Genomic DNA, 27,600 nt, shown 5'->3' with positions numbered 1-27,600 from the left:
AGGCAAATGCTGACAGCCAATGTATCTCATTAATTTGCAGTGCCCTTTTATCCTTAAAGAGGCCAGACTTACCTACAAATCACACAGACAAATCAATCACGTGCTGCCTTTAATGAGTTGTATGATTTATGTCCCCTGGCAAACCAGCAAATGTGGTAGAGATGCAATTAAAATTTTTAAGTGGCAACTACATCAAATTTATTTTACTGTAAGTTTAAAAATAGAACTAAATTGTAACAATAAACCTATTATTTTAACAGAATTAGTTTCCTTTTTTCTAGTCCAATATCTTCTCTAGTTTTAGAAGACTCAGTTTACCCAAAAGTCACCCCAAATAGGTGATATGCATTGTGTACCTTTATTCAATTTCTTCTGTAAAGAAATTCAGATGCTAACATAGTAACAGTATTTTGTATTTTTTAAATACACAAATCACGTTGCTAACTGGAAAATGTTTATACAGTGAAAGTGAGAAATAGATTTAAGGGACCAGATCTTATAGACAGAGTGCCTGAAGAACTATGGACTGAGGTTCATGACATTGTACAGGAGACAGGGATCAAGACCGTCCTCATGGAAAAGAAATGCAAAAAGGCAAAATGGTTGTCTGAGAAGGCCTTACAAATAGCTGTGAAAAGACGGGAAGCAAAAAGCAAAGGAGAAAAGGAAAGATATACCCATTTGAATGCAGAGTTCCAATGAATAGCAAGGAGAGATAAGAAAGCCTTCCTCAGTGATCAATGCAAAGAAATAGAGGAAAATAATAGAATGGGAAAGACTAGAGATCTCTTCAAGAAAATTAGAGATACCAAGGGAACATTCCATGAAAAGATGGGTTAAAGACAGAAATGGTATGGACCTAACAGAAGCAGAAGATATTAAGAAGAGGTGGCAAGAATACACAGAACTATACAAAAAAGATCCTCATGACCCAGATAATCACAATGGTGTGATCACTCACCTAGAGCCAGACATCCTGGAATGTGAAGTCAAGTGGGGCTTAGGAAGCATTATTACGAATAAAGCTAATGGAAGTGTCAGAATTCCAGCTGAGCTATTTCCAATACTAAAAGATGATACTGTGAAAGTGTTGCATTCAATATGCTAGCAAATTTGGAAAACTGAGCAATGGCCACAGGACTGGAAAAGGTCAATTTTCATTCCAATCATAAGAAGGACCGTGCCAAAGAATGTTCAAACTACTGCATAATTGCGCTCATTTCCAAAGCTAGCAAGGTAATGCTCAAAATCCTTCAAGTCAGGCTTCAGCGGTACATGAACCAAGAATTCCCAGATTTACAAGCTGGATTTAGAAAAGGCAGAGGAACCAGAGATCAAATTGCCAACATCCACTGAGTCATAGAAAAAGCAAGCTAATTCCAGAAAAACATCTACTTCTGCTTCATTGACTACACTAAAGCCTTTGACTGTGGGAATCAAAACAAACTGTGGAAAATTCTGAAAGAATTGGGAATACCAGACTACGTTACCTGCCTCCTGAGAAACCTGTACATAGGTCAAGAGGCAACAGTTAGAACCAGACATGGAACAGCTGGTTCAAAATTGGGAAAGGAGTATGCCAAGGCTGTATATTGTCACCCTGCTTATTTAATTTATATGCAGAGTACATCAAGTCAAACGCTGGGCTGGATGAATCACAAGCTGGAATCAAGATTGCCAGGAGAAATATCAATAATCTCAGATATGCAGATGACACCATCTTGATGGCAGAAAGCAAAGAGGAACTAAAGAGCCACTTGATGAAGATGAAAGAGAAGAGCAAAAAAGCTGGCTTGAAACTCAACATTCAAAAAATGAGGATCATGGCATCCAACGCCATCACTTCATAGCAAACAGGTGCAGAAAAAATGGAAACAGTGATAAGACTTTATTTTCTTGGGTTCCAAAATAACTGCAGATGGTGACTGCAGCATGAAATTAAAAGACACTTGTTCCTTGGAAGAAAAGCTATGAGAGAACTAGACAGTGTATTAAAAAGTAGAGACATCAGACATCACTTTGCTGACACAGGCCCACATAGTTGAAGCTATGATTTTTCCAGTAGTCATGTTCAGATGTGAGAGTTGGACCATAAAGAATGCTGAGCACCAAAAAATTGATGCTTTCAAACTGCGGTACTGGAGAAGACTCTTGAGAGTCCCTTGGACAGCAAGGAGATCAAACCATCAATCCTAGAGGAAATCAACCCTGAATATTCATTTGAAGGGCTGATGCTGAAGCCGAATCTCAATACTCTGGCCACCTGATAAAAAGAGCCAACTCACTGGAAAAGACCCTGATGCTAGGAAAGATTGAGGGCGTGAGGAAAAGGGTGCAACAGAGGATGAGACAGTTGGATGGCATCGGCTCGATGGACATGAGTTTGGGGAAACTCCAGGAGATAGTGAAGGACAGGGAAGCCTGACGTGCTGCAGTCCATGGGGTCGCAAAGAGTCGGACACAACTTAGTGATGACGAACAATGACAAAAGTGGTGACTTATATGTTAAAAGTGTTCCCACCCTCCTTCAAAATACTTAATTTCAAGTTCTTACAACTAATAGAAAACTCCTTGAAGAAACAAACGTTAAGGATAAGTGCCTGTCTCTTTATGCATATCTTTATGTACACACAAGAAAATGAGGTTTCACCTTCAGGGAAGCGTTGGGTCCATTAAATACTGACTCACAAGTGTGAATGGCATCTCCATGCAGAGATCTTAAGCTGCAGGCTCTGTAGCTAATGTTACAGGGTATCAGCAACGCGATGAAGACATGGGCCCAGTCAGCACCACAAAGGAAGACAGCCGAGAAGATGTGAGAATCTCCCCACCACTAGCAGTGAATTCCTCTAAGCAGAAATTGGGGGTGGGGGAGTATGGACAAAGGACTTCAACACTGCTTTGAAACAAAGAGGTGATACTTAAGGCTGAGGCCAAAGAAAACCATGAAGATATTCTTCGGTGAGTTACAGGAGGTGAGTCAAGACAGTGGGTTTAGGATTATTCCTTTGAATCAGTCTTTTCACATAAGGAATTACATGTCGACTGTTAGCCAATCAGCCAAGATCATTTTGATTACAATTACTGGAAAAAAAAAAAAAAAAAAAGAAGCCCATATTACAAGTAGGCACATCTTTTACAATCTACTTATTTCAGCCAAAGAGAAAAGAAACAATCTTTATTGCCCCTTGAATTTAAGTTATGTTAAATTTCTGTTAAAGGAACATTTTATTTCTAAATACTTTCAATTTACAGAAAAAAATGTTTGTTTTGCAATACTTGTCTAACTACAAGTTATCCAAGTCAAGAAGCGAAAAAGTTGTGTACCCTTTGCCAAGTAAGGCAAAAATAACAATCTGTTGGCTCAGTATTAATATATCAAAGGATTAAAAAAAGTGAAACAAATAATGATCTTGATAGGAGTTAAAATTTAATATGTAATCCTGATAAAAGTTTTAGTAAATAAACTATAATTGAAAGAGTATCTCCCTAACATGGTAAAGAATATCCAATCAACAGCCAGAAATATTCTTAATGTCTACACACTTGTTCCCATTCAAATCAGCAAGATGTCAAGGATGACTGTATAATTGTCAAATTACAGTGTTCTAGAAGGTCTAGATAATCCAGTAAGGTGAGAAAAGTAGTAAGTATAAACTATGGGAAGAAAATTATCAGATGTTTGCAGATTATAAAATTACTTTCCTAGAAATTAAATTATCAGAGCTAACAATAGTTTAGTAAGGAGGCTAAATTTAAAATACTTCAGAAAAAATCTAGTAATAAGCAGCTATCTTTGGGTAAAGAATACCATTCCAATAACAACAGGCAAAAGGATCCTAAACTTGAATATTTAAAAATCTACATATAAAGTATATGGTATATACACAAATAATCACCTTTAAAATTATATAACTACACGAAATACAAGCATTTAACATGCAATCTCTATACACAGAGAGTCTAAAGATTTTGAAGAGGGAAATTAGGCAAAATCAGTAGACGGTGATTCACAGAAGAAATACAGATGGCTGGCTAACAAACACACAAAAAAACATTCATTCTCACTAGTTAGCAAAGAAATGCAAATTAAAGGAAGATGTTCATTTTTGCTTATCAAATTAGAAATTAGTTTTTAAATTACATCACCCTGTTGGAGAGGATCTGGACAAATAGGCATTTTTACAGATCGTTAGTGCTGTAGAAACAGGAACAACCTATCTGGAGGGCACATTTACAAAATAAACACTCATACTTCCAGTATTTTTATCTCAAGAACTCTGTAAATAAATCCTAGTGAAAATCAAAACATTTTTACAATAGTGAAAAATCAGGAATTTGTTAACCAATTCACGGTGCATCAAAACAACAAAAATACTAGGTAGTCACAGAAAATCATGTTTCAAAGACTAAGAAATGCCTTGGTATAATGTTCCAGATATAATGTTAAGTGAGGAAAGCAGGATACAAAGCCCTCTGTATACCACAATCCCCAAATTATAAATTATCTATATGGCAGACACTGTTCACTGCATGAGGCAATCCACACCAGAGGCTGGAAAAGCCAGAACACTGACTGGCTAATCTTGGCAGATCGGGATGACCACAGTATGCCGTTTCGGTCCCTGAGACAGAAGGAGACATCTTTCGGGGACTGTGGGAGGTAGAGAGCCTTACAGGGAAGTTTATGCTTTCTTTACAAAAGGAGTAGGTGAGGCTGGTTTCCCATGAATGGAAATACGACAGGGCTGCAGTAGCCATTTTGAAACTGTGAAAGAGTCGCCAACGGACCTGCAAAGGCACTGACTCTGGCACAGTGGAGCTGCTGAGCCAACTGCCAGCAGCCGCCCGCTTCTGGCTTGTCCACTTGGTGAGAACAATAACCCTTTATTTTGCGGGGGGCCATTACACCTGGATTTTCAGTCACATGCATCTGAACATTGTCCTGACTGATACAATATACATGCCTAGTAAAAACTTTAAAATGTTAATAATGATTACTTCTGAGCAGTCAAATTATTTCCCCTTTACAATTATTTTTTAAAAATTTAATAACAATCAGAAAAAAAATTAAAACTCAAATATCAGACACATGGCATAGTATAACTTTTTAGAAGACACATATACTCATTCAATGTGACACCATCGATAGGAGTCAGGAGACCAATGGGTGGTCCAGTTTTCTGATAGCTAGCTGGCTACTGGCTTATGTTGAATTCAGTCCCCTCACATGTAAAATGAAAACAGGGTCTCCTGAATGTTTTGAGTACGTGCTCCAGACCCCTTTGGCAGTCAGATGAAGCCAGAGGATCCCTTCTCAGAACAATGTTTTTAATCACATAAAATATATGAGTTCAAAGGGAACCAATTATACTGAAGAAGTGAAGTCGCTCAGTTGTGTCCGACTCTTTGCGACCCCACGGACTGTAGCCTATCAGGCTCCTCAGTCCATGGAATTTTTCAGGCAAGAGTACTGGAGTAGGTTGCCATTTCCTTCTCCAGGGGATCTTCCTGACCCAGGGATCGAACCCAGGTCTCCAGCATTGTAGGCAGACACTTTACCGTCTGAGCCACCAGGGAAGCCCAATTATACTGAAGTATACTTAATTTATCACACTATTAACACTAATTTATACTCTAATAAGATATATGCTTCCGTATTGATGTACTCAATAAAAAGATCCAGCAGCAGGACTAACCACCACCATAACACTGGGGCATGATGAGCCTAAATGACACTGAAGACATCTGAAACGGCTAAAAAGTGATATGAAGACATTTGATTTCTACTGGTGCAAATGTGGTCTGATGCCAACAGGCATCGCTGAACAAAATTATAAATTTCAGTGACCTTTAGGTCAGTGAAAATCCATGCAGTTCATGGACCCTCTGAATTCTCTGGGGATCCTCTGGAGTGACTGGTGCTCTGAAGACCTCTTTCAACTCTCAGTCTATGAGCCCAATAAAAATTAGGATCTTTTACCTGAACTTCAGTATTATCTAGTCAGTGAATGTTAACAGATTGGTTTTTACAGTTATTTCTGAAAGAAAATAATACAGGTGATTAGTTTTCATGTTGCTTTCATGAGGATCATTCTTTATGTTTAATACAGCCAAGTAAGCAAATAAAAAGGAATTTTATTATTTAGTATTAAAGAGAGAAAAATGAAAAGACATTCAGTGAAGCATTTGAAAGCACACCACTTTCAAAATCTAAATAGCAAGACAAACAATGATGTAACTCCACCTTCTCCCAATTTGTGCTGGGAGATAGAGACTGGTCGCAGAGCTCTGTCAGACAGGTATTGACAGATCAGTCAAAGCCCTGGTTCTTCAGCAACATCCCCTTAGTAACTATGCTTCTGCCTCTCAATAGTCCTTGTTTCATGTTTTGCTCAGAATGCAAACCTTTCTTAAACAAATGTGTTCTTCCCAGTACCATTTCACCTGCAAAGAGAAGCTCCTGCACCCACTCCCATACACACTTAGCAGATGAGAAGTGTATGAACAGTTGCTTAAAAACAGTTGGCCACACAGAATCTTACCTTTATTGTTGTTCCAAACAACAGACAATCCATGCGTCTTACAATCTTCAACCAGTTCTTGCTACCAATGAGTGAAAACCCCTCCTGAAACAAAATAATTAAGCAAAATTAGCAACAGAAGCAAAAGAGACAGGAGGAATAGCTGTGATGCCGCTCCTTCCTATTAGAAAGTTGTCTATTTAGTTATTCTAGAACTTAAGCACAACAGAAATGACTCAATATCACCAACTGCCAAGGATGGCACTTCCAAGGAGTCCCAGTATCTCAGTGCTCTTCCTGAGTCATGATCAACATTAATAGTCTCAGCCTGTATTGCTTTTCTTAACCTTTTCATAGAGAAAATCAACAAACTATTTTAAAGATAGCAAATGCCTACAGTCCTATTTGCTATAAAATACAATGTTACACCTCTAGGATTTGGCAAAATATGAGTTTATAATTCCTGGAAGCCAAAGATTTCCATTATACTAATTAAGTTATCTGCCACATCCCAACTATATAGTGAGATTTCTCTATATGAGAATCTTATTTTCAATTCCTATGAAGAATGAAAGCAATTCGGTTTTGGATGCTGAATGTCTAGTTCTTTATTTCAATCTGAAAAAACAAAAAAGGCAAAGAGAGCAGTAGAGGGAGGGCACATAAATCCAAGGGAGGGACAACTGCTGGATCCTAAAGGTGTAAAGATAAACTTTTCTGTAGCTTACTAATAATGTAAATAGAGTGGACTGCCTAATGATTATGGCCGCTCAGGAGAAGTACTTGGCATTTAGTGCTAACTCACTCAGGGAACTGATAAGCTGAAAGTATACAGAATTGTGCAACTGCATTTGCCTTACAATGTTAGTCTACCACAGCCAGTGGGGGCGCTGGAGGGACATGAGATGTCTCCAGCTCTATAAAAACGTTTTCTGAACTCTCAGCAACTCTCTCTTCCTAGATTTGAATATGATGAAAGCTACAAACTGCAAGGAAATTTGTTGTTCAGGAAACTGTGGGTTAATTTCTTGACTTTTATTTTTTTTTAAATGGAGGAAAAAAAAAGAGACCATTCTAAAATGTTGATTCTAAGAATTCTATCATTAATAGGAGTCTTTTTTTTTTTTAATGAAAAAACAAGTCAGGCAAACCATTTGTGATTTCTTTTTAAAACTCTCTCAGAATCAGCAAAAAGAAACATATTCATTATTATCCCCAACATGTAGAAACTTGTTTAAAATGGAAGTATGTGGGAAACTGGAGCACACATACATTGCTAGAAGGAGTGCAAACTGGTACACTCTTTTTTTTTTTTTTAATTTTTTTTTTAATTTGTTTAAAAAATATTTTAAACAAATCTTTTAAAACAATTCCCACATAAACTTACAAGAGAAATTTAAAATGAACTAGGACATAACATTCTAAGCTCACAGGCAAAAGAGCTAAAAATATGCCTTACTTGTATATTTACTATGAGGTCTAAATATACAAACAAAATCAAAGCAGTAAAGAATATTATTACCATTTGATAAAGATTAGACAAACTATCAATAAATGTAAAAAATACAATGTATTATATGATGAGTTTGAATGCAAAAATCACATATTGATTAAACATATGATTAACTTAAAAACACCAAACCAGTTTGTTTTAAAGTGCTCCTCATCTAAAACCTTGGACAAAACCGTCACTCCAAAGTGAATGGAAAAACAGTTTACAAGGCAAACACTGACGGCATGGACAGGAACTACCAAAAAATGCTATTTGTTCTTTAAATAATGCCATTCTCAAGTTACATAGGGCAGTCACCTTGACAGATTCCTTTTTTATAAATATTCATAAATTTTAAAAGTCTAGATATTCTAAAGAGCTGCAAATATCAATACCTTACAACAGTAGCTTAATAATATCTATCCTGGGAAAAAAGCACTAAAATCCTCTTCCAATGCAAGTCATTTATTTCTCTGGTGAAGTGAGCAAGGTCCCTACAAACATTAACTTCTTTCTATGACAATGTAAGTAACAATACACACATATCTTAAATTTGGTAGGTCATAAAAGTTAGGATGCAATCTTTTTTTTTTGATGCAACAGAAAAATAAATAAGTAAAAATTAAATACTTTAATACAACATTTGGTATTGATAAATCAGTAGTGTCAACTTCATATATGAAGGACAGCACAGTCTAGTTTTTTAAAAATCCTCAATGTCATAGTATTTGGGGTAAAAATATCTCGAATATTAAATGTTTCCTTTTTGCTTAAAGGAATATAATACAAACACCATCAAGCTGCAACCATAACTCATTTCAGCTGGGGTAAAGTGACCATTTGGTCCATGGCACAAGTTACATATATCACACTTCTGTCAAACTGAAACCTTAGGTTTATAAGATTTCATGTTTATAAGCTACAATACGCACTGACTAAGCTGTCAGTCCCTCACAGTTTTTTAGAAAAATATCTACATTTGTCCTCATGGATGTCAAAATGTTACACCATTATTTGTTTAAAAAAAAAAAAAGAAAAAAACAGATGCACATTCATACTGTGAAGTTATTAGGAAAATACTCTTGCAAATAAACTATATAAAGATAAAATACACTTCAAAGGTATGTGGGTTGTTTTTTTGTTTGTTTTACAATATTCTATAAAGTGCAGAGAAATCCTAAGGGAAAAACTACTCCCTATAACATAGTTTAATTACAGCAGCTTTTGCATAGCAATACTTAGCGGAAGTTGGACACTTCCGTTTCCTCAGGAAGAGAAGGATAGAAGAGGATCTTCTGATTCAGATTTTTTTTTGGCCGTAAATCTGCTTTCTTCAGGAATTGTTGCTGACGCCAAATCTCCATTAAGTGTATTTCTTGAACAGTGAACAGGTCTATCTGGGTCTTCAAGAGGAACATCATTACAAGAGTCTGTATCTGAGTAGGTTCTTCGGCGTCGCTGGGAGAATCGGTGAAGTGAAGACACTGGTTCTTTTATAGAGTGGCTACTCTTCTCTGTACTGCAAGAACCAGGATGGCTGACAGAACGCTTCATCATTTGAACAGGGGAAGGCGACACAGGAGAAACTAAAGGATCCGGATGGGACAGCTGAAACATCTCGGGTTTAAACTTGGCATTCGCTATCTTCACACATTCCTCAAGCGTCGTGATGAATGTATTACACGTGGCACTAAGGAGAGACGAGGCTTCATTCATGTTCTCTATGCTGAGCGATGAATGACTCTCATCATGGTGAACAAATTCTTGGATCGTATGAACTTGCTTCATTAGGAGGTCACAGTACAGGCGAAGTTCAGACATTTTGGTTTTCAGAGACTCACTGGTTTCACTTATTTTTCTTTTTTAGTCCTTGTATCAGTCAAACAGGCTTTGGAGCTCCCCAGAGCAACCAGCCACCTCTGTCTCGCAGCTGCATTCACTGCCTTCATGTAGAAATGCTGCTCTCCTGGAATGATTAATTCCATTCTTGTGTTGTCAGCTGAATGGACTTTAATTTCACAAACTGCCATCTTTATACTTCCTTTGCTCCCCTTGCAAACGTCATCTTGAGAACCATAGTAGGACAGGATTCCATTATCTAAAACAAAGCAACGAGGCTGCCAACTAGTGAGATAGTTGGTCCACTTGTAGAGAACCCCCTCCATGCTTCACAGCCCTGCGCCGCGCATCCTCCCGGCCCAGCGCCGGCCGAAGTGATGGGGGAAACGCAGAGCATGGGCAACCCCTCCCCGCCCGCCCGGGCCCCGCCCCCGGCGCCCCCAGCCGGCACCGAGCCGCCCTCAGGCCGCGAGCGCCGCAGGGGCAGGGACGTGGCGGCCCTCAAAGGCCCATACGGCGGCCGCTACGGGAGCTCCGGGGCCTCGAGACGTGGGCGCAGACATCCCCGGGCTAGCCCCGGAGGAGGCGGCAGCAAAATCGCGACCCCGGCAGGCCTCCCGCTCGCGTTTCCGCTGCCGAGCGCTCCCTCCTTCTAGCCCCGGTACACTCTTATGGAGGGCAATATGGTGTTACCAGAACTATGAATGCTTTTACTCTTTAACCCAGCAACCTCTGCTGGACTGAGGATTCCCTTCATAGATCAACTTGCACATATGAAGTGATGCATGGATAGGGTTAAGCATCTCCATATTTTCAATGGTAAAAGATTGGAAACAACTCAAGTATACATCAACAGTGGACTGGTTAAATAAAGTATGATACGCTATGTAATGAAATACTATACAACTGTTAAAAAAACCCCAAAAAAACCCCCAAACCCCCCAAAAAACCCATGATGCTCTATGTCAGTGCTGTCCAGTAGAAGTATGACTTGAACCACCTATGTAATTTTAAACTGTCTACTAGCTACATTTTAAAGGCATAAATAAACTGGTAAATTTTTAGTATTTAATTTAATACATCAAAATGGAGTAGGAAATGGCAACCCACTCCAGTATTCTTGGCCTGAAGAATCCCATGGACAGAGGAGCCTAGTGGGCTAGTCTATGGGGTCATAAAGAGTCAGACATGAGTGAGCGACTAATGTATCAAAACATGATCAACAGGCAAACACTGTAAAACATTATTAAGATAGTTTATGTTCTCTTTTTTTTTTGGTACTGTCTTTGAAACCCAGTGTGTGATTCACACTTATACTACATCTCAGTTGAGATGTTGTATTTTAAATGGTTAACGTGAAATGAAATTCTACCAAATCAACAGAGTTTAGTGGGAAAATATTTTACAGTGCTTTAATTTTTAAACCTAAATTTTAAATAAAAGTTAAAATTCTGTTTTTCAGTTGCACCAGTCACATTTCAAGTGCTCAGTAGCCACGGATGGCCTACAGCTCCCTTCCCGGACAGTGCAGGTCTTTATGTATTGATCTGTAAGGTACACCGTTCTGCTGAAAAGCAAGCTACAGAACAATGTCCAAGTCAATGTTATTTTGTATAAGGAAAGGAGGGAACATACAAGGGATATTCTTATTATTTGCTTGTATTTACGTTTTAAAAGGGCTTCCCTGGTGACTCAGTGGTAAAGAATCTGCCTGCCAATGCAGGAGTCTGGATCTGATCCCTGAGTCAGGGAGAAGGAAATGGCAACCTACTGCAGTATTCTTACCTGGAAAATTCCAGGGACAGTGAAGGCTGGCGGGCTACCATCCATGGGATCGCAAGAGAGTCAGTCACAACTTACCGACTAAACAATAATAACAACATTTTAAAAACTGGAAGGATGAGTACACAAGAGACTAATAAAAATCATTATCTGTCGGGAGTGAGAGTGAACAGTATGGATGGGGCAGAGGTTGAAGTAAGATTTTTACTATATATCTTTTTATACTTTGATTATGCTTTGATTTTTAACCACATTAAGCCTCATATGCATGCATGTGGGAATATTTGGGTAAACAAGAATTCCTATTCCAACATGGCATAAACTCAAGGAAGAGATGAGAGCAGGACCTAAATAAATCCGTCTATGGGAACTCTGTACTATCTTTACAACTATTCTGTAAATCCAAAGCGATTCTAGAATAAAAAGTTTATTAGAAAATAAATGAGCGGTTCTTGGCCCTGGCCTGACTTCCTCTGGTCCTCTGACTTCCCACCTCTAGTCCACCGTGGGTCCCCTGAGACTTCACTTGGCTAGCTCACACATCCCTCCATGTCAGCTCGGCCAGACTGGGAGAGTTTTCTCCACAGACACTGCCATTCCCAGAGGCGGCTGCCTCCATGGATGGCATCACACCTCCTAGTCAGTCACCACCCTGAGGGATCAGCCAGGATCCCCCGGGCTCCCCTCCTTACTCCACCCTCAACACCAGTCAACCCCCAGGTCTCAGAGAGCCAGTCCACGAACAGCTCTCTCATCCCACCACCCTGCTGACTTACACTGTCCCTGCTGCGTCAGGCGGCTCCTCACACATTGGCTTTGCTGCAGAGCTTGTTCCTGAAGTGGCCTTCCTGTTTCACTGGCCTTTTAAATCCCCACTTTATCCCAACCAAACCCCACAAGGCAAAGCTGGCTGACCTCCCAGAATTCCATGCTCTCTCAGGATCCGGTACTTAGCATGCTCTATTGTAATCAGCCACATTTCTTTGTCCCTGATAAGAATGAGGTGGAATCCCTAGGCAGTGCAAGGCAGGTTTGAGAGTGTGTCTTATTACCCCTTGGATCCTTGGGAACTATCACGATGTTTAGCAAATGTCACTAGATTAGCTCCTGCAGCCCCTCAGTTCAGGACTCTGGCGTGGCTGTGCCGAAACAGGTTTGGCCTTCTTCCCTGACAGCACCAATGGCTCTTACTCTTCAACTTAGCCAAACCACCCTTCCTTAGAACGTCACACATCTCTTCCCTCTGCCTCTTCTCCCCGATTTTTTACCTACTTAACCTCTAACCACTGTTCGTTTCACCCTAACCCAAATCTCAACTGGGTAACTCTTCTACACTTTCCAATAGCACCGTACTTTTTTCTTTCATAGCATTTATCAGTTTGTGTGTATGTGTGTGTGTGTTCATTGTTTAATGTCTATTTTTTCACTACACTATTAGCCCAGACAGGCAGGGGCTATGTTTGTTTTGCTTACTATTATACATACAATGGGCAATCTTGGTGGCTCAGTGGTAAAGAATATGCCTGCCAAGGCAGGAGACTTGGGTTCAATCCCTGGGTCGGGAAGATCCCCTGGAGAAGAAAATGGCAACCCACTCTGGTATTCTTGCCTGGAGAATCCTGTGGCCAGAGGAGCCTGGAGGGTTACAGTCCATGGGGTTGCAAAGAATAGGACATGGCTTAATAACTAAACAATGAAAACAACAATACATACAACATATAATCTTTGACACTTAAAGATGCTTCAGCAAGATTTAGTGAATGAAAGAATGAAATTTCATGAAAATCAACAAAATATTTTATGCCAATGTAATTTCTTGGGAATGAGATCCACAAATTTATTACCCGTCCAATGATGCAGAACATCTTGCTTTTTTTTTTTTACACTTCCATCTTATTCAAGATTCAGAAAGAGCTTTTTCATTCTAATGTTTTGGGATTTAGTAAAAAGAAGTCTGTATACCTAACCACTTGTCATTCATACATTCCTACATTTTAATAGTTGATCTCCTTATCTTTGAAAATCCACCTCTTGCAGTCTCCTTTGAGGAGATGGCACCTCTGTGCCGCCTTTCCTGACTTTCTCAGTTAAGTGACTTGCTCTGCGCTCCCACAGCACACTGTACCTGCTGCTGCTGAAACACACACAGTCTCTGAGCTCCTGCCATGGCCAACCACTGTGCTAGGGTTTAAAAAAGACACAGAAGCTGCCCAAAAGGAAGGGAGAATGCATCACACTCACCCAGGGAGCTTCCCTCCCTGGGGCCTGGGATGCTGTCCCCTCACCCAGCCAAACATCACCGGCTAAGGAACCCACTGTTAACTGAAGAGTCTGCCAAATGCCCTCAAAGTGCTGGGGTAGAAAAATGGTTTGTGTGGATAATGGGAAGGAAGAGAAGAGGAATACTCCAGGAAATACCAAATTTACTGTAAGACAGAAAGAACAGAAGCCAATATCAAGAACTCGAGTCTAGGATAGAGGAGTGTGGAAGCTTAGAGGAGTGAGACTCTAGTGAAGAATGGTCAACAGTATCAGGTGATGTCCAGGGATAACATAAAAACAGGGCTAAAAATCTGCATTGAAATCAGCAGTCAGGAGGCGCTGTGCACTGTAATGTCTGTGTACCTGTCATTCTGTCCTTCCCCTTCTAGTTCCCCCTTTATCGAAAACTCCAAAGAACATTCATCTTTGTATCTTGCATATCTGTTGAATAAAAAAAGGATGCCAATCGCTGACACCCCCTATTTCCTCCCATCCCCTCATGCTGTCCAGCTCTGCAGTCTCCTTGAGGTACAGTGGCCAGAACCCCACACAACTCCAAGGTGGGGTCACATTGCACTTTTATATAAAGAGAGCCTCAGGCTTTGACTTTCAAGTATTATAAATTATGAACTTCATTTCCAGATTTTAGTTATCCATGTTCTCCTTGGTCCCTGTCATTATAAGTAAGAGTTACAAGTTACTATAAAGATAAACCAAAATGAAGCCAACAAAGCAAGAGAGAAAAGGACCTAAATAAACGGATGCAGAGGTTAGATGTAGACAATCTAACATCCAAGGCTGGTGGGAAAAACTACCTGCATCCTCACCCTAACCAAGCCCGTTTCCCTTGGTGTTGATACTGTCATTGAGCCAGTTTCTCGAGTGCTTTAGAAACCTCTCAGGTCTGACCTCACCTACTAGTTTGAGCAAGCAAGCCAAGAGGGTATCATAGTGGTCGCTGGCTTTTAGCTAGGTAAACTAGCTTTAAAACCATGCTAGATATGATTATAAGGGCCCTAAAGAAAACACAGCATTTAACATTGATGGAAATAACAAGAGAAAGTGCTCACATCTGCTACAAATACCCTGACTGAGAGGAAAAGAGCACAGGAGAATATGGTTACAAAAATAACTTGATGACTAACCATTTGACAATTCACAATATGAGTGAGAGCCCAAGCCCAGGGTACCAAAAGGTACCATGAATGTGAAGCAGTGACATGCCAGGTGACTTATTTGAAAAGTAGACTCTGACTTAACCATCATGATTGTTTTTCTAACTCACTTTCCTTGGAGCTCAGCGTTTGTGAGGTTCAAATTACACTGAAAACAGGAAAGAAAATATCCATGCTAAAGGAGCTGCTACAGAATATGAAGGTGATGTGCAGAATGAAGAAAGAAAGAAAAAGAGTTGGATTTTTTAATCTTAAAATGCCAACAATCACAACCAACTGCTATTTATTAAGCAAATAAAGAACAAAAAAGTAAGTAACAAAAAAATAATTTATAGTTGGTATGAGGATAGATTTTGATCTTAGATTTGAATATGGACATTTTTCACTATATTTAGAAATACACAATATTGTACTTGAAGAATAACTGTCTTACTTGGAAAGAACTACACCACATTTACCATGAAGATAAACACCACGCTATCTCAGTTCAAACTAACACACCCATTCAATAACCTGCCTCAATTTAGAATTACATTTTCCTGATTTGTAAGAGGTATATAAACAATTTGGCTTCATGCTGAAATACAGGCTGTTTTGAAGGTATAAGATAAATAAATACTAATGAATAATGTCAACAAAGCAAAGACTACATTGTAGAATGTTTAACATCTAGAAATCACAGTATGCCATGAAAAGTCACAATTTGTTCCAAAAATATTTATTAAGGCTCTAACATGTGCCAGTTATGTACCAGATTCTATGATTCAAAGTCAAATAACACATGGCCCCACCCCCAGGGACCAATAGTTTGAGGAAATCAATCAAATGAACCATTCAGCAGGAACAAACAAAACAAACATGCCAAGTTCATGTTTTTGCAGAAGCACAGCAAAGAGGCATTAGATTATAAGGTCCAGAGGAAATAACCCCTAAAGTGGTTTTTAAGAAACTTTTATTTTGAAATAATTTAAGTTTGCAAAATAGATTTTCAAACATCTATGTCAATACAGAAAACAGTGTAATGAACAACCATGCACCCATCTTCCGGTCACAATTTTCATAATGTGGTCAATCTTATTTCACAACTCCATAATAGCATTACATGTCTTTATCACTGTTCATGTTTCTGATTTTACTTTACACTGCTTCATTTTTTTTGAATAGGGGTCCAAATATGATCTACATACTATGACAATTAATATGTCACATAAGTCTGAAAACTACTGGTTCTTTGTTTCATCTCTTTTTTTCTCCTTACTTTTCTTTTTTTGAAGAAACTGGGTCATTAATCCTCTAAATGAGAGATCAGCTGGTTGTTTTTTTCCTTCTAACTGTAAAGGGCCAGTGAGTAAATACTTTAGGTTTTGTGGAATCTGTAGTCTCTGTGACAAGTATTTAAGTCTATGGCTGCCCTCCGCAGCATGAGAACAGCCATAGCCGCTGAGCGTGACGGTGTTTCAACAAAACTTTATTTGTGGACATTGGGATTTGAATTTCATATAATTTTCACATCTTGCACAATATTGTTCTTTTGTTTTTTTCCCAACCATTTAAATAATGTAAAAACTGTTATCTCACAAGTCACACACACACACACACACACACACACACACACACACACACACAACCAGGCAGTGAGGCAGGTCTGTCCCATGGGCTATACTTTGCTGATCCCTACTCTAGAGTTATCCTTGCTAACTTTTGTAATTGTATCCTTATTGTTTTTTAATAGATACTTCTGTCTCAATTCTTATAGACTGGTAATCAGATCAAGAAGCTAGATCAGTTCAGGTCTGATTTTTTTCCCTTAGATTTTGTACCTACTTCCTACGTGGTCATGAGTGATTCCACAGAAATCTCTTTTAGGCCTTTTTTGGCGAAGCTAGCAGCCATTGATCATCTTTGCCAAGACCCACTGATTTCATCAGTGGTTGCAAAACAAGGTTTTAGTTTTTCCATTCATTTTTTTTTCTTTTAAAAATATATTTATTTTTGGTTTTGGCTGTGCTGGGTCTTCGTGGCTACATGCAGGCTTTTCCTAGTTGCAGCGAGCAGGGGTCTCACTGCGGTGGCTTCTCCTGGTGCAGAGCACAGGCGCTAGGGTGCACGGGCCCAGGAGTTGTTGCACAGGCTCAGCTGTCTCATGGAACCAGGGGTCAAATCGGTCTTCCCCTGCATTGCAATGCAAGTTCTTAACCACTGGACCACCAGGGAAGCCCCTCATTCATTCTTCATTTATGAGCTAAAATATATCTATAAGGAGAAACTGTTTCGTCAACTACTTTGTTACTCTAGGTAAAAATAGGAAACAGGATAAATGCTTGATTTTTTTCTTATATTTGCAAGCTTTCAAAATAATGAGGTGGTTCCCTAGTACACTCCAATGATGACAATGAGGGTATTCTTTGAAGTATCATTTGAAACTCACAAATTAAAATGTATTTGCTGTTTCAATCCATTGCAGTTATTGATCCTCTTTGTTAGTGAGAACCTTCTCGAGTTGACTTCTGAATTCTGAAAAGCCTTTACTAATCTCAAGGCATCAGAAGCTCGGCTGCTTCCTTGTTTCTTCCTGTAAGGAAGATGAAATCACACAGGTCTTGAGCTGACAGTGATTTAGCCTCATATATTCTGAGGGTCAAAGAAATGCCTCGTCTTCTGGTTGTGTTGTAGATGGCATTCATGGGTAACTGGATTTGCCTTCCTATTTCATTTATTTTTATGGAGAGATCTGAGAAGACTCAGGGCTTCCATGGTGGTTCAGATGGTAAAGAATCTGCCTGCAACACAGGAGACCTAGGTTCAATCCCTGGGTCGGGAAGATTCCCCTGGAGAAGAAAATGGCTACCCACTCTAGTATTCTTGCCTGGAAAATGCCATGGACAGAGGAGCCTGGTGGGCTACACAGTCCATGGGGTCACAAAGAGTTGGATACAACTGACTAACACTTTGAGAAGATTCAAAAGTTATGATGCCATTTCTGGCCAAGAAGGAATATGACAGTTAAAAATTATACTTCTGTCATAAACAACGAGAAACCTGGACAAACTACTGGCAACAACTGTGGTCAGACAATGGAAAGCAGGTGGTGCAGGACTGTGATACTTGATAAAAAGGCAACAAATGAAGTGAGCCCTAAACAAAGGGAGGGATATACATGTTCACAGACTAGATTATGACAGTGTTAAGACTGAACTCTCTCCAAGGTGACATACAGACTTGAGGAAATCCCAGTTAAAACCTTGTAGAAATGTATAAATCTGACTTTAAAATTTATATGAACACACAAAAGACCTAGAATAAGCTTGAAAATAGCAGAATTGAAAGAATTACACCACTAGTTTCAAGAGCACTATAAAATTAGGGTAATCAAGACAGTATGGTTTTGGCATAAGAACAGGCATGTCATGTCACAGAACAGACTCCAAAAACATACCCTCACATACATGGGCAATTAATTTCAATAAAAATGCCACATTAGTTCAATGAAGAAAGTATAGTCTTTCAAACAAATGGTATTGGGACAACTAAATTATTTATATGGGGGAAAAAACCCTTGACCTCACACCATGTATAACCTCACACCATGTATAAAAATTAACTGAAAATAAATTCAGGACTAATAAATTAATTACAGGCAAAGATTTCTTTTATAGGACACAAAAAATATGAACCATGAGGCAACATTTCATAAACTGAACTGAAAAATTTAAATCTTTAGCTCTTCCAAAGACAATAATAAGAAGATGAAAAAGTAAGCCAAAAAGTAAACCACAGTATGGGAGAAAATGTTCACAGTGCACACATCAGATAAAGGTCTTCAAATTCAGAATATATATATATTTTAAAAACCTCTGACAGAATATCCAGAGAAAAACCATAATTCAAAAAGACATACGCACCCGAATGTTCACAGCAGCACTATTTACAACAGCCAGGACATGGAAGCCACCTGCATGTCCATCAGTAGAGGAAGGGATAAAGAAAGTGTGGCACACACATACAATGTAATATTACCCAGCCATAAAATGGTATGAAACTGGGTTATTTGTAGAGACATGAATGAACCTAGAAAGTGTCACACAGGGTGAAGTAAGTCAGAAAGAGAAAAACAAATATATATTAACACATATATGTCAAATTTAGAAGAATGGTATAGATGATCTTATTTGCAAAGCAGAAACAGACACAGACGTAGGGAACGAATATATGGATATCGGGGGGGGGGTGGGAAGAATTGGGAGATTGAGACTTAACACATATACACTGTGGATACTACGTATAAAATAACCAATGAGAACATATTATATAGCACAGGGAACTCTACTTCATGTTCTGTGGGGACCTGAATGGGAAGGAAGTCTAAAAGGGAGGAGATATATGTATACCTACGGTTGATTCATTCTGCTTTACAGCAGAAACTAACACAACACTAAAGCAACTATATTCCAAAAAAACAATTAATTTAAAAAATAAAAACTTCTGACAAACAACTCAATAGGTAAAAGGTAAAATTGATAAAAAGGTAACAAATGAAGTGTTACCTTTTGATCATTCTAGTACAAAAGAGGAGCTATTAATGGCTAATAAACACCTTAAAATATACTCAACATTCATTATCAGAGAAACGTAAATTAAAATCATAATGAGATACCATTACAAACCCAACAGGTAAGCTAAAATTAAAAAGATTAACAACACCAAGTGTTGCCTAGGATAAGAAGCACCTGGAATACTCATGCATTGCTGGTCAGTTTATAATGGCACACAACTACTTTGGAAAACAATTTGGCAGTTTCTTATAAAGTATAAAACATACTTACCATACTATCCAGCAATTTCACTCTTAGGAATTTTCCCAGGGAAAAAGAAAATACATATCTACACAAAGCCTTATACACTAAAAAAAAAAAAGGAAACGTGTACAGTAATGTTCATGATAGTTTTATTCATAAAAGCCTCAAATCAGAATCAACTCAATGTCCAGGAACAGGTAATTGGATAATCTATGGAATATTCATAAGATGGAATACAACTATGGAGGAAGAGAGAATAAGCTACAATGACATAGGTGAATCTAAAAAACATGCTAAGTGAAAAAAGTCATACATATAAGAGTTCATATTATACGATTCTGACTATGTGAAACTCTAGAAAATACAAATTTAATCTGTATTTTCTACAGAAAGCAGATAGGTCAGTAATTATCTAGGATATTTACAGAAAAGTTTTCTCCCTTTAAGGGTCATAAAAATGTTCTACATATTGACTGTGGAGGTAGAAGTTATAAAAGGCCTTTTACTGTATATAAGGGGAGGGGAGACTGTGCTGCCAACATCTTCCCAGGATCCTGGGCTGACTTCTGAAGGACAAGTCTAAATTACTGGATTAAGAAGAGGTAGTACAACACGAGCAAAGATAGAGGCAAAAAATAACTTAGATAAAGACCATTACAGTATACTAACACATATATATGGAATTTAGAAAGATGGTAACGATAACCCTATATGCAAAACAGAAAAAGAGACTCAGATGTATAGAACAGACTTGTGGACTCTGGGAGAAGGCGAGGGTGGGATGTTTCAAGAGAACAGAATCGAAACATGTATATTATCTAGGGTGAGGCAGATCACCAGCCCAGGTTGGGTGCATGAGACAAGTGCTCGGGCCTGGTGCACTGGGAAGACCCAGAGGGATCAGGTGGAGAGGGAGGTGGGAGGGGGGACCGGGATGGGGAATACATGTATATCCACGGCTAATTCATTTCAATGTATGACAAAAACTACTGTAATGATGTAAAGTAATTAGCCTCCAACTAATAAAAATAAATGGGAAAAAAAAAAATAACTTAGGATTCAGGAAGTACAAACTGCTCCACCTATGGCTGAAGGAATGTGTAACATAGATAAGAACACTAGGATAGGAGGCTGGGAAGACAGGTAGAGTCTTTGGAAGGGCCCTTTTCTGCTGGGTCAAAAAGTTTATATCTATCAAAATGTTCACATAATTCTTCTAGTTCCTGTCAATGTAGTTAAATACATTGATTTTTTAAAATATTAAGCTATCCTTGCATACTTGAAAAAACCTACTTTTGGCTGGTGCACTAGGATGACCCTGGGGGATGGGATGGGGAGGGAGGTGGGAGGTGGGTTCTGGATGGGGAACACATGTGCGAATGTGGCTGATTAATGTCAATGTTTGGCAAAAGCCACTACAATATTGTAAAGTAATTAGCCTCTGATTAAAATAAATTAATTAATTAAAAAAAAGAAAAAACCTACTTTATTGTAACATATTATCCTTTTTCTGTATTCAATTTGCTAATGTTACGTTAAAGACTTTTACATTAATAAAAAGGTCAGTAAGAGAGATCATTCTATTATTCTTTTGATATCTTTCTTATAAGAAAAATTAGGAACGTCCTCCTTCTTCTGTTGTCTGCAAGAGTTTGTGCAAGACTAGTATTGGTTCTTCCTTAAATGTCTGAAAGAATTTGCCAGACAAATTATGGGCCTTGAAGTTTTCTTCATGGGAAGGTCTTAAATAATGGAATTTGTTTTCTTAATAAATATTGTATTACTTAGATTTTCTATTCTTTTTTTCTGTTTTGGTAAGTTGTATTTGTCAAGAAATTTGTACATTTCATCCAAACAACCAAATCGCATGATATAAAGATGTTAAAAGTATCTTCTTTTAATTTCTTTAATGTTTAATGCTCTTCAAGTGGTACCTCCCTTTTCATTCTTAATATTACATCTTCTCTATTTTTTGAAAAATCAATCTTTGTTAGGGTTCATCAATTTTGTTAATCTTTTCAAAGCACTTATTTTTGGCTTTGTTGGTTATTTTTCTATATTTGCTTCCTAATTCATTGATTTCTTCTCTGTTTCTTCCCTTCTGTTTTCTTTACACTGGATGTGCTATTTTTCCATCAATTTAAGCTCTAAGTTTAAATCACTGATTTTCAGTCTTTCATCTTTTCTTATCTTGGAGATTAGATCTGATAAACAAAGTGCCTGAAGAACTATGGACAGAGGTTCCTAACATTGTAGAGGAAGCAGTGATCAAGACCATCCCCAAGAAAAGGAAATGCAAAAAGGCAAAATGGTTGTATGAGGAGGCCTTACAAATAGCTGAGAAGAGAAGAAACGTGAAAGGCAAAGGAGAAAAGGAAAGATATACCAAACTGAATGCAGAAAGTCCAAAGAATAGCAAGGAGAGATAAGAAAGTGATCCTCAGTGATCCATGCAAAGAAATAGAGAAAAACAATAGAATGGGAAAGACTAGAGATCTCTTCAAGAAAATTAGAGATACCAAGGGAACATTTCATGCAAAGATGGGCACAATAAAGAACAGAAATGGTATGGACCTAATAGAAGCAGAAAATATTAAGAAGAGGTGGCAAGAATACACAGAAGAACTGTACAAAAAAGATCTTCATGACCCAGATAACCACGATGGCATGATCACTCACCTAGAGCCAGACATCCTGGAATACGAAGTCAAGTGGGCTTTAGGAAGCATCACTATGACCAAAAGTACAGGAGGTGATGGAATTCCAGTTGAGCTATTTCAAATCCTAAAATATCATGCTGTGAAAGTGCTGCACTCAATATGCCAGCAAATTTGGAAAACTCAGCAATGGCCACAGGACTGGAAAAGGTCAGTTTTCATTCCAATCCCAAAGAAAGGCAATGCCTCGGGTAGAGAGGGAGGTGGGAGGGGGGATCAGGATGGGGAATACATGTAACTCCATGGCTGATTCATGTCAATGTATGACAAAACCCACTACAATACTGTAAAGTAATTAGCCTCCAACTAATAAAAATAACTGGGAAAAAAAAAAGGCAATGCCAAAGAATGTTCAAACTACTGCCCAATTGCACTAATCTCATATGCTAATAAAGTAATGCTCAAAATTCTTCAGGCCAGGCTTCAGCAATATGTGAACTGTGAACTTGCAGATGTTCAAGCTGGATTTAGAAAAGGCAGAGGAACCAGAGATCAAATTGCTAATATCCACTGGATCATAGAAAAAGCAAGAGAGTTTCAGAAAAATATCTACTTCTGATTCATCATCTATGCTAAAGCTCTTGACTGTGTGGATCACAACAAACTATGGAAAATTCTTCAAGAGATGGGAATAGCAGACCATCTGACCTGCCTCTTGAGAAATCTGTATGCAGGTCAAGAACCAACAGTTAGAACCGGACATGGAAAAATGGACTGGTTCCAAATCAGGAAGGGATTACATCAAGGCTGTATATTGTCACCCTGCTTATTTAACTTATATGCAGAGTACATCATGCAAAATGCCGGGCTGGATGAAGCACAAGCTGGAATCAAGATTGCTGGGAGAAATATCAATAACCTCAGATATGCAGATGACACCACCCTTATGGCAGAAAACGACAAAGAACTAAATAGGCTCTTGATGGAAGTGAAAGAGGAGAGTGAAACAGCTGGCTTAAAGCTCAACATTCAAGAAACAAAGATCATGGCATCTGGTCCCATCACTTCATGGCAAATAGATGAGGAAACAATGCAAACAGTAACAGACTATTTTTTTGGGCTCCAAAATGACTGCAGATGGTGACTGTAGCCATGAAATTAAAAGACGCTTGCTCTTTGGAAGAAAAGCTATGACCAACCTAGACAGCATAATAAAAAAGACATTACCTTGCCAACAAAGGTCCTTACAGTCAAAGCTATGGTTTTTCCAGTTGTCATGTTTGGATGTGAGAATTAGACTATAAAGAAAGCTGAGCGTCAAAGAATTGATGCTTTTTGAACTGTGGTGTTGGAGAAGACTCTTGAGAGTCTCTTGGACAGAAAGGAGATGTTGAAGCTGTAGCTGAAATACTTTGGCCACCTGATGTGAAGAACCGACTCATTAGAAAAGACCCTGAAGCTGGGAAAGACTGAAGGCAGGAGGAGAAGGGGATGACAGAGGATAAGATGGTAGAATGGCATCACTGAATCGACAGACATGAGTCTGAGCAAGCTCCAGGTGTTGGTGATGGACAGGGAAGCCTGGCATGCTGCAGTCTACGGGGTCACAAAGAGTTGCGCAGGACTGAGTGACTGAACTAACTGACTGACTAATCACAGAGAGCTGGGCCATAAAGAAGGCTGAGCGCCGAAGAACTGATGCTTTCAAATTGTGGTGCTGGAGAAGACTCTTTAGAGTCCCTTGGACTGCAAGGAGATCAAACCAGTCAATCCTAAAGGAAATCAATCCCGAATATTCATTAGAAGGACTGATGCTGAAGCTCCAATACTTTGGCCACTTGATATGAAAAGCCGACTCACTGGAAAAGACCCTGATGCTGGGAAAGATTACAGGCAGGAGGAGAAGGGGATGACAGAGGGTGAGATGGTTGGATGGCATCGTTGACTCAATGGACATGAGTTTGAGCAAGCTCCAGGAGATAGTGAAGGACAAGGAAGTGTGGCATGCTGCATTCTATGGTGTCACAGAGTCAGACATAACTGAGCGACTGAACAATATACTTTTATAATGACTACAAAATGTCCTCTAAGCACCCCTTAGACTAACAAATACTTGACTTTGGCACTTATACATACTTTAAAATGTGCATTCAATCATTTTGGGTACAGTGTTGTATGTATATTGACAAGGTCAAGACTGTTCATTGTTTTATCCTCTAGTGCTTACTGATTTTTATCTGCTCTACTATTTGCTATTAAGAGAGGTGTATTACATGTAAATCCATGGCTGATTCATGTCAATGTATGACAAAAACCACTACAATATTGTAAAGTAATTAGCCTCCAACTAATAAAAGTAATAAATAAATAAATAAATAAGAAAAAAAAAAGAGAGAGGTGTATTAAAATTTCCCACCAAGACTGGATTTGTCTACTTTCTCTTAAGTATTTTTTTTGTATTTTTTAAAAAAATTTTAAAAACCTAAAAAAAAAATTAAAAAAAAATTTTAAGTTTATCCCAGTCATTTACCTCTGCTAAGAAGACTTTCTTTATACCTTGGCCCATCCCCAAGGTGCCTATACCTTGAGCACACTATCGCTGCAGCACACACCACTCCGTCCTATGTAGCTTTCTGGTCTGAGTTCCTTGAGAGCAAGGGCCATATGCACACTTCTATCTCTTAGCTCAAGAATAACATTCAAATGCTTGAAGAGGGTCAAAAGGCACAAATTTCTAGCTATAAAACAAGTCATGAAGATGTACTATATACCATAGTAATTATAGTTAATAATATTCTATAGTATGTTTAAAAGTTGCTAGGATAGTAGATCTTGAAAGTTCGAATCAGAAGAAAAAATAATTTAACGATGTAAGATGACAGATGCTAACCAGATTATTGTGGTGATCATTTCTCAGTGTATACAAACATCAAATCAGTACATCATATACCTGAAACTAATAAAATGTTAATGCTATTTACACCTCAATAAAAGTAAAATTTTAAAAAGAGTGATATTCAGTAGGCATTTATTGCTGAATGAATAAAAATGTCCAATGACATAAAAGAAGCCATGGCTTGATTTCTTATAAACAAATATAATGATGAATTACAAACTCCTGGGAACTAGATTAGAAGTACTCTTTTAAAAAAGGTAGTTACAGATAACACATAACACAACTGAACTATGTAAGGCTAGGAAAATGAGGGCAAGTGGATCATACAAATCTATCAAAGCCATTGCAAACTGAAACCACCTTTTGGTTCAGACGCACCCAGCACAAAAGGGAACGCGGTGGTAGCGGTGGTGTGCTACATGCAGCTTCTGGTAAATTGAACCCTTAACATCTCCATGGCTTTGGCTACAGGCACCCATCCTTAGTGCAAAGTGTAATAAACTAGTCCTTAAGGAAATCTATATAATTGGCTGAATCAGTCAATATGTCTTTAGAATTTTTTTTAATTGTGATTTAAAAATACATAAAACTTAACCATCGGTCCTTGGCTAAGAGGAGACTCTGCCTTGGGCCCGCCTGTGTAATAAACTGCACTCCACTATCTGCATTGTCCTTCTGAGTGAGTTTGTTTCCCGGAAAGCGTGGCTATAACATTTGGTGCATGGGCTGGGAAATTCCTCACTTTGAGGAGACAGGTCTCATTTGAGGCCACCCCGAGGCTTTGTAGCTTGAATCTCCTAGAGGGGAGAAGGCGCCTTGCCCCTCTGGAAGGATTCTGCATCTCAACGCCCGGACCTTTCACGTCAGCAGGTGGCGGACGGCAGCAGGGGAACTGAGCGCTCAGTTAAAGTTGCAGGTATTGTCCCTTGATCCATCATACGAGGGTGAAGAGAACATACCACGCAGACTCAGAAAACGCTGAGTGGACTGCACAGAGGGACCCCACTGATCCTCAAGAGACTAACACCATCCTTAGGAAGAAGGAAAAGAAGATCCCAGACGAACCCCTTCAGGAGGAAGCCGCACAATCAACTCCTGCTGCTTGGCCTCATCAACGTGATTTTGAATTTAACTTCCGTCTCAACTCAGGACAATGCTTTCACCTCATGGGCACATTCCTATGCGAACTTCCACAACACCTACAACTTCTGGGTATGTAGGACTATGCCTCTGTCTGTGATGGATGGACTTCCTTGGTGGGTGTCACCGCTCCGCCAAGGAGATTTTAAACCATTCTGCTCTTTTCTGGGATGACAAAAAGAGACTGTCCTCTCTCTTGTCAATCATAACCTCTCCTTGCTCTCTTGGTGTAAGACCTACAGTCAATAGACTCGGGTCATGGGGTTACATTTGATATAAATGCCAGTGTAACAAAAGCCTAACCTACAACAAGCCCCAGTAAATCTACCTTATTTACATGCTAGATGGACAAGATCTGTGTTTCAGTGGTATGAGTATATTGCTGCCTTTTTCGTACCCTCTGTAGGGACAACAAATATTATGATTAAAGTAGAGGCCTTGACTAATTTCACAAACAGGCCCTCCTAGATAGAACAGAAGCCATCCAAGCCTTTAATGAAGAGTAAATCTAAATGAGAAAAGCAGTAATTCATAATAAAATGGCTTTGGACAAAGTCACAGCTGCTCAAGGAGGGACCTGTGCTATAATTAAGATTGAATGTTGTGTATACATTCTTGACTTATCTGACAATGTATCAACTACTTTAGACGACATGAAAAACCAGGTAAAAGCAATGTCAAATTAAAGCATTCCTTTCTGGACTTCAGTCTTGGGTGAAGGGCAATTGGTGGAAAACTATGTTTACCACTGTTATAGTTGCCTTGATAGTTCTGCTTTGTGGACCCTGATTTTTACAATGTATTATGAACTTTGTGACCCGAAGGTTGATGTCATTCTCCCTAATTGGCAGTTGGAGAGCCAGGGTGCAGCATATCCCTATGAATGATGCTCATAATATGAGTTAAGAGCATCAAGAGGGGGGAATGAAGAAGGAATTCATAGGGCTTGGACTCCATCTGAGAGGCCTGTCTGTGCTGATCGTGCTCGGCCACCTCTCCAGTGGACTCTGAACTCTCTGCTTAGCGCCTGTGGGAAC

General features: G+C 38.9%; 1 protein-coding gene and 1 pseudogene across 3 annotated transcripts in view; both read right to left on the bottom strand.

The window, feature by feature from the left end:
- The window catches only part of REC114 (REC114 meiotic recombination protein), a 183,774-nt gene that overhangs the window by 11,466 nt on the left and 144,708 nt on the right, over window positions 1-27,600 (bottom strand). For all 3 annotated transcript variants that reach the window (XM_070468807.1, XM_070468808.1, XM_020893535.2), the window contains one exon: window positions 6,546-6,629. In XM_070468807.1, the coding sequence (XP_070324908.1) occupies window positions 6,546-6,629 (84 nt within the window). The remainder of the gene's footprint in view (window positions 1-6,545; window positions 6,630-27,600) is intronic.
- Window positions 8,110-10,266, bottom strand: LOC110137265 (pleckstrin homology domain-containing family A member 3 pseudogene; annotated as a pseudogene).

This window comes from Odocoileus virginianus, chromosome 6 (genome assembly GCF_023699985.2).
Source record: "Odocoileus virginianus isolate 20LAN1187 ecotype Illinois chromosome 6, Ovbor_1.2, whole genome shotgun sequence".
Taxonomy (NCBI): Eukaryota; Metazoa; Chordata; class Mammalia; order Artiodactyla; family Cervidae; genus Odocoileus; species Odocoileus virginianus.
Note: the sequence above shows the minus strand (reverse complement) of the source record. Positions and strands in the feature narration are given on the sequence as shown.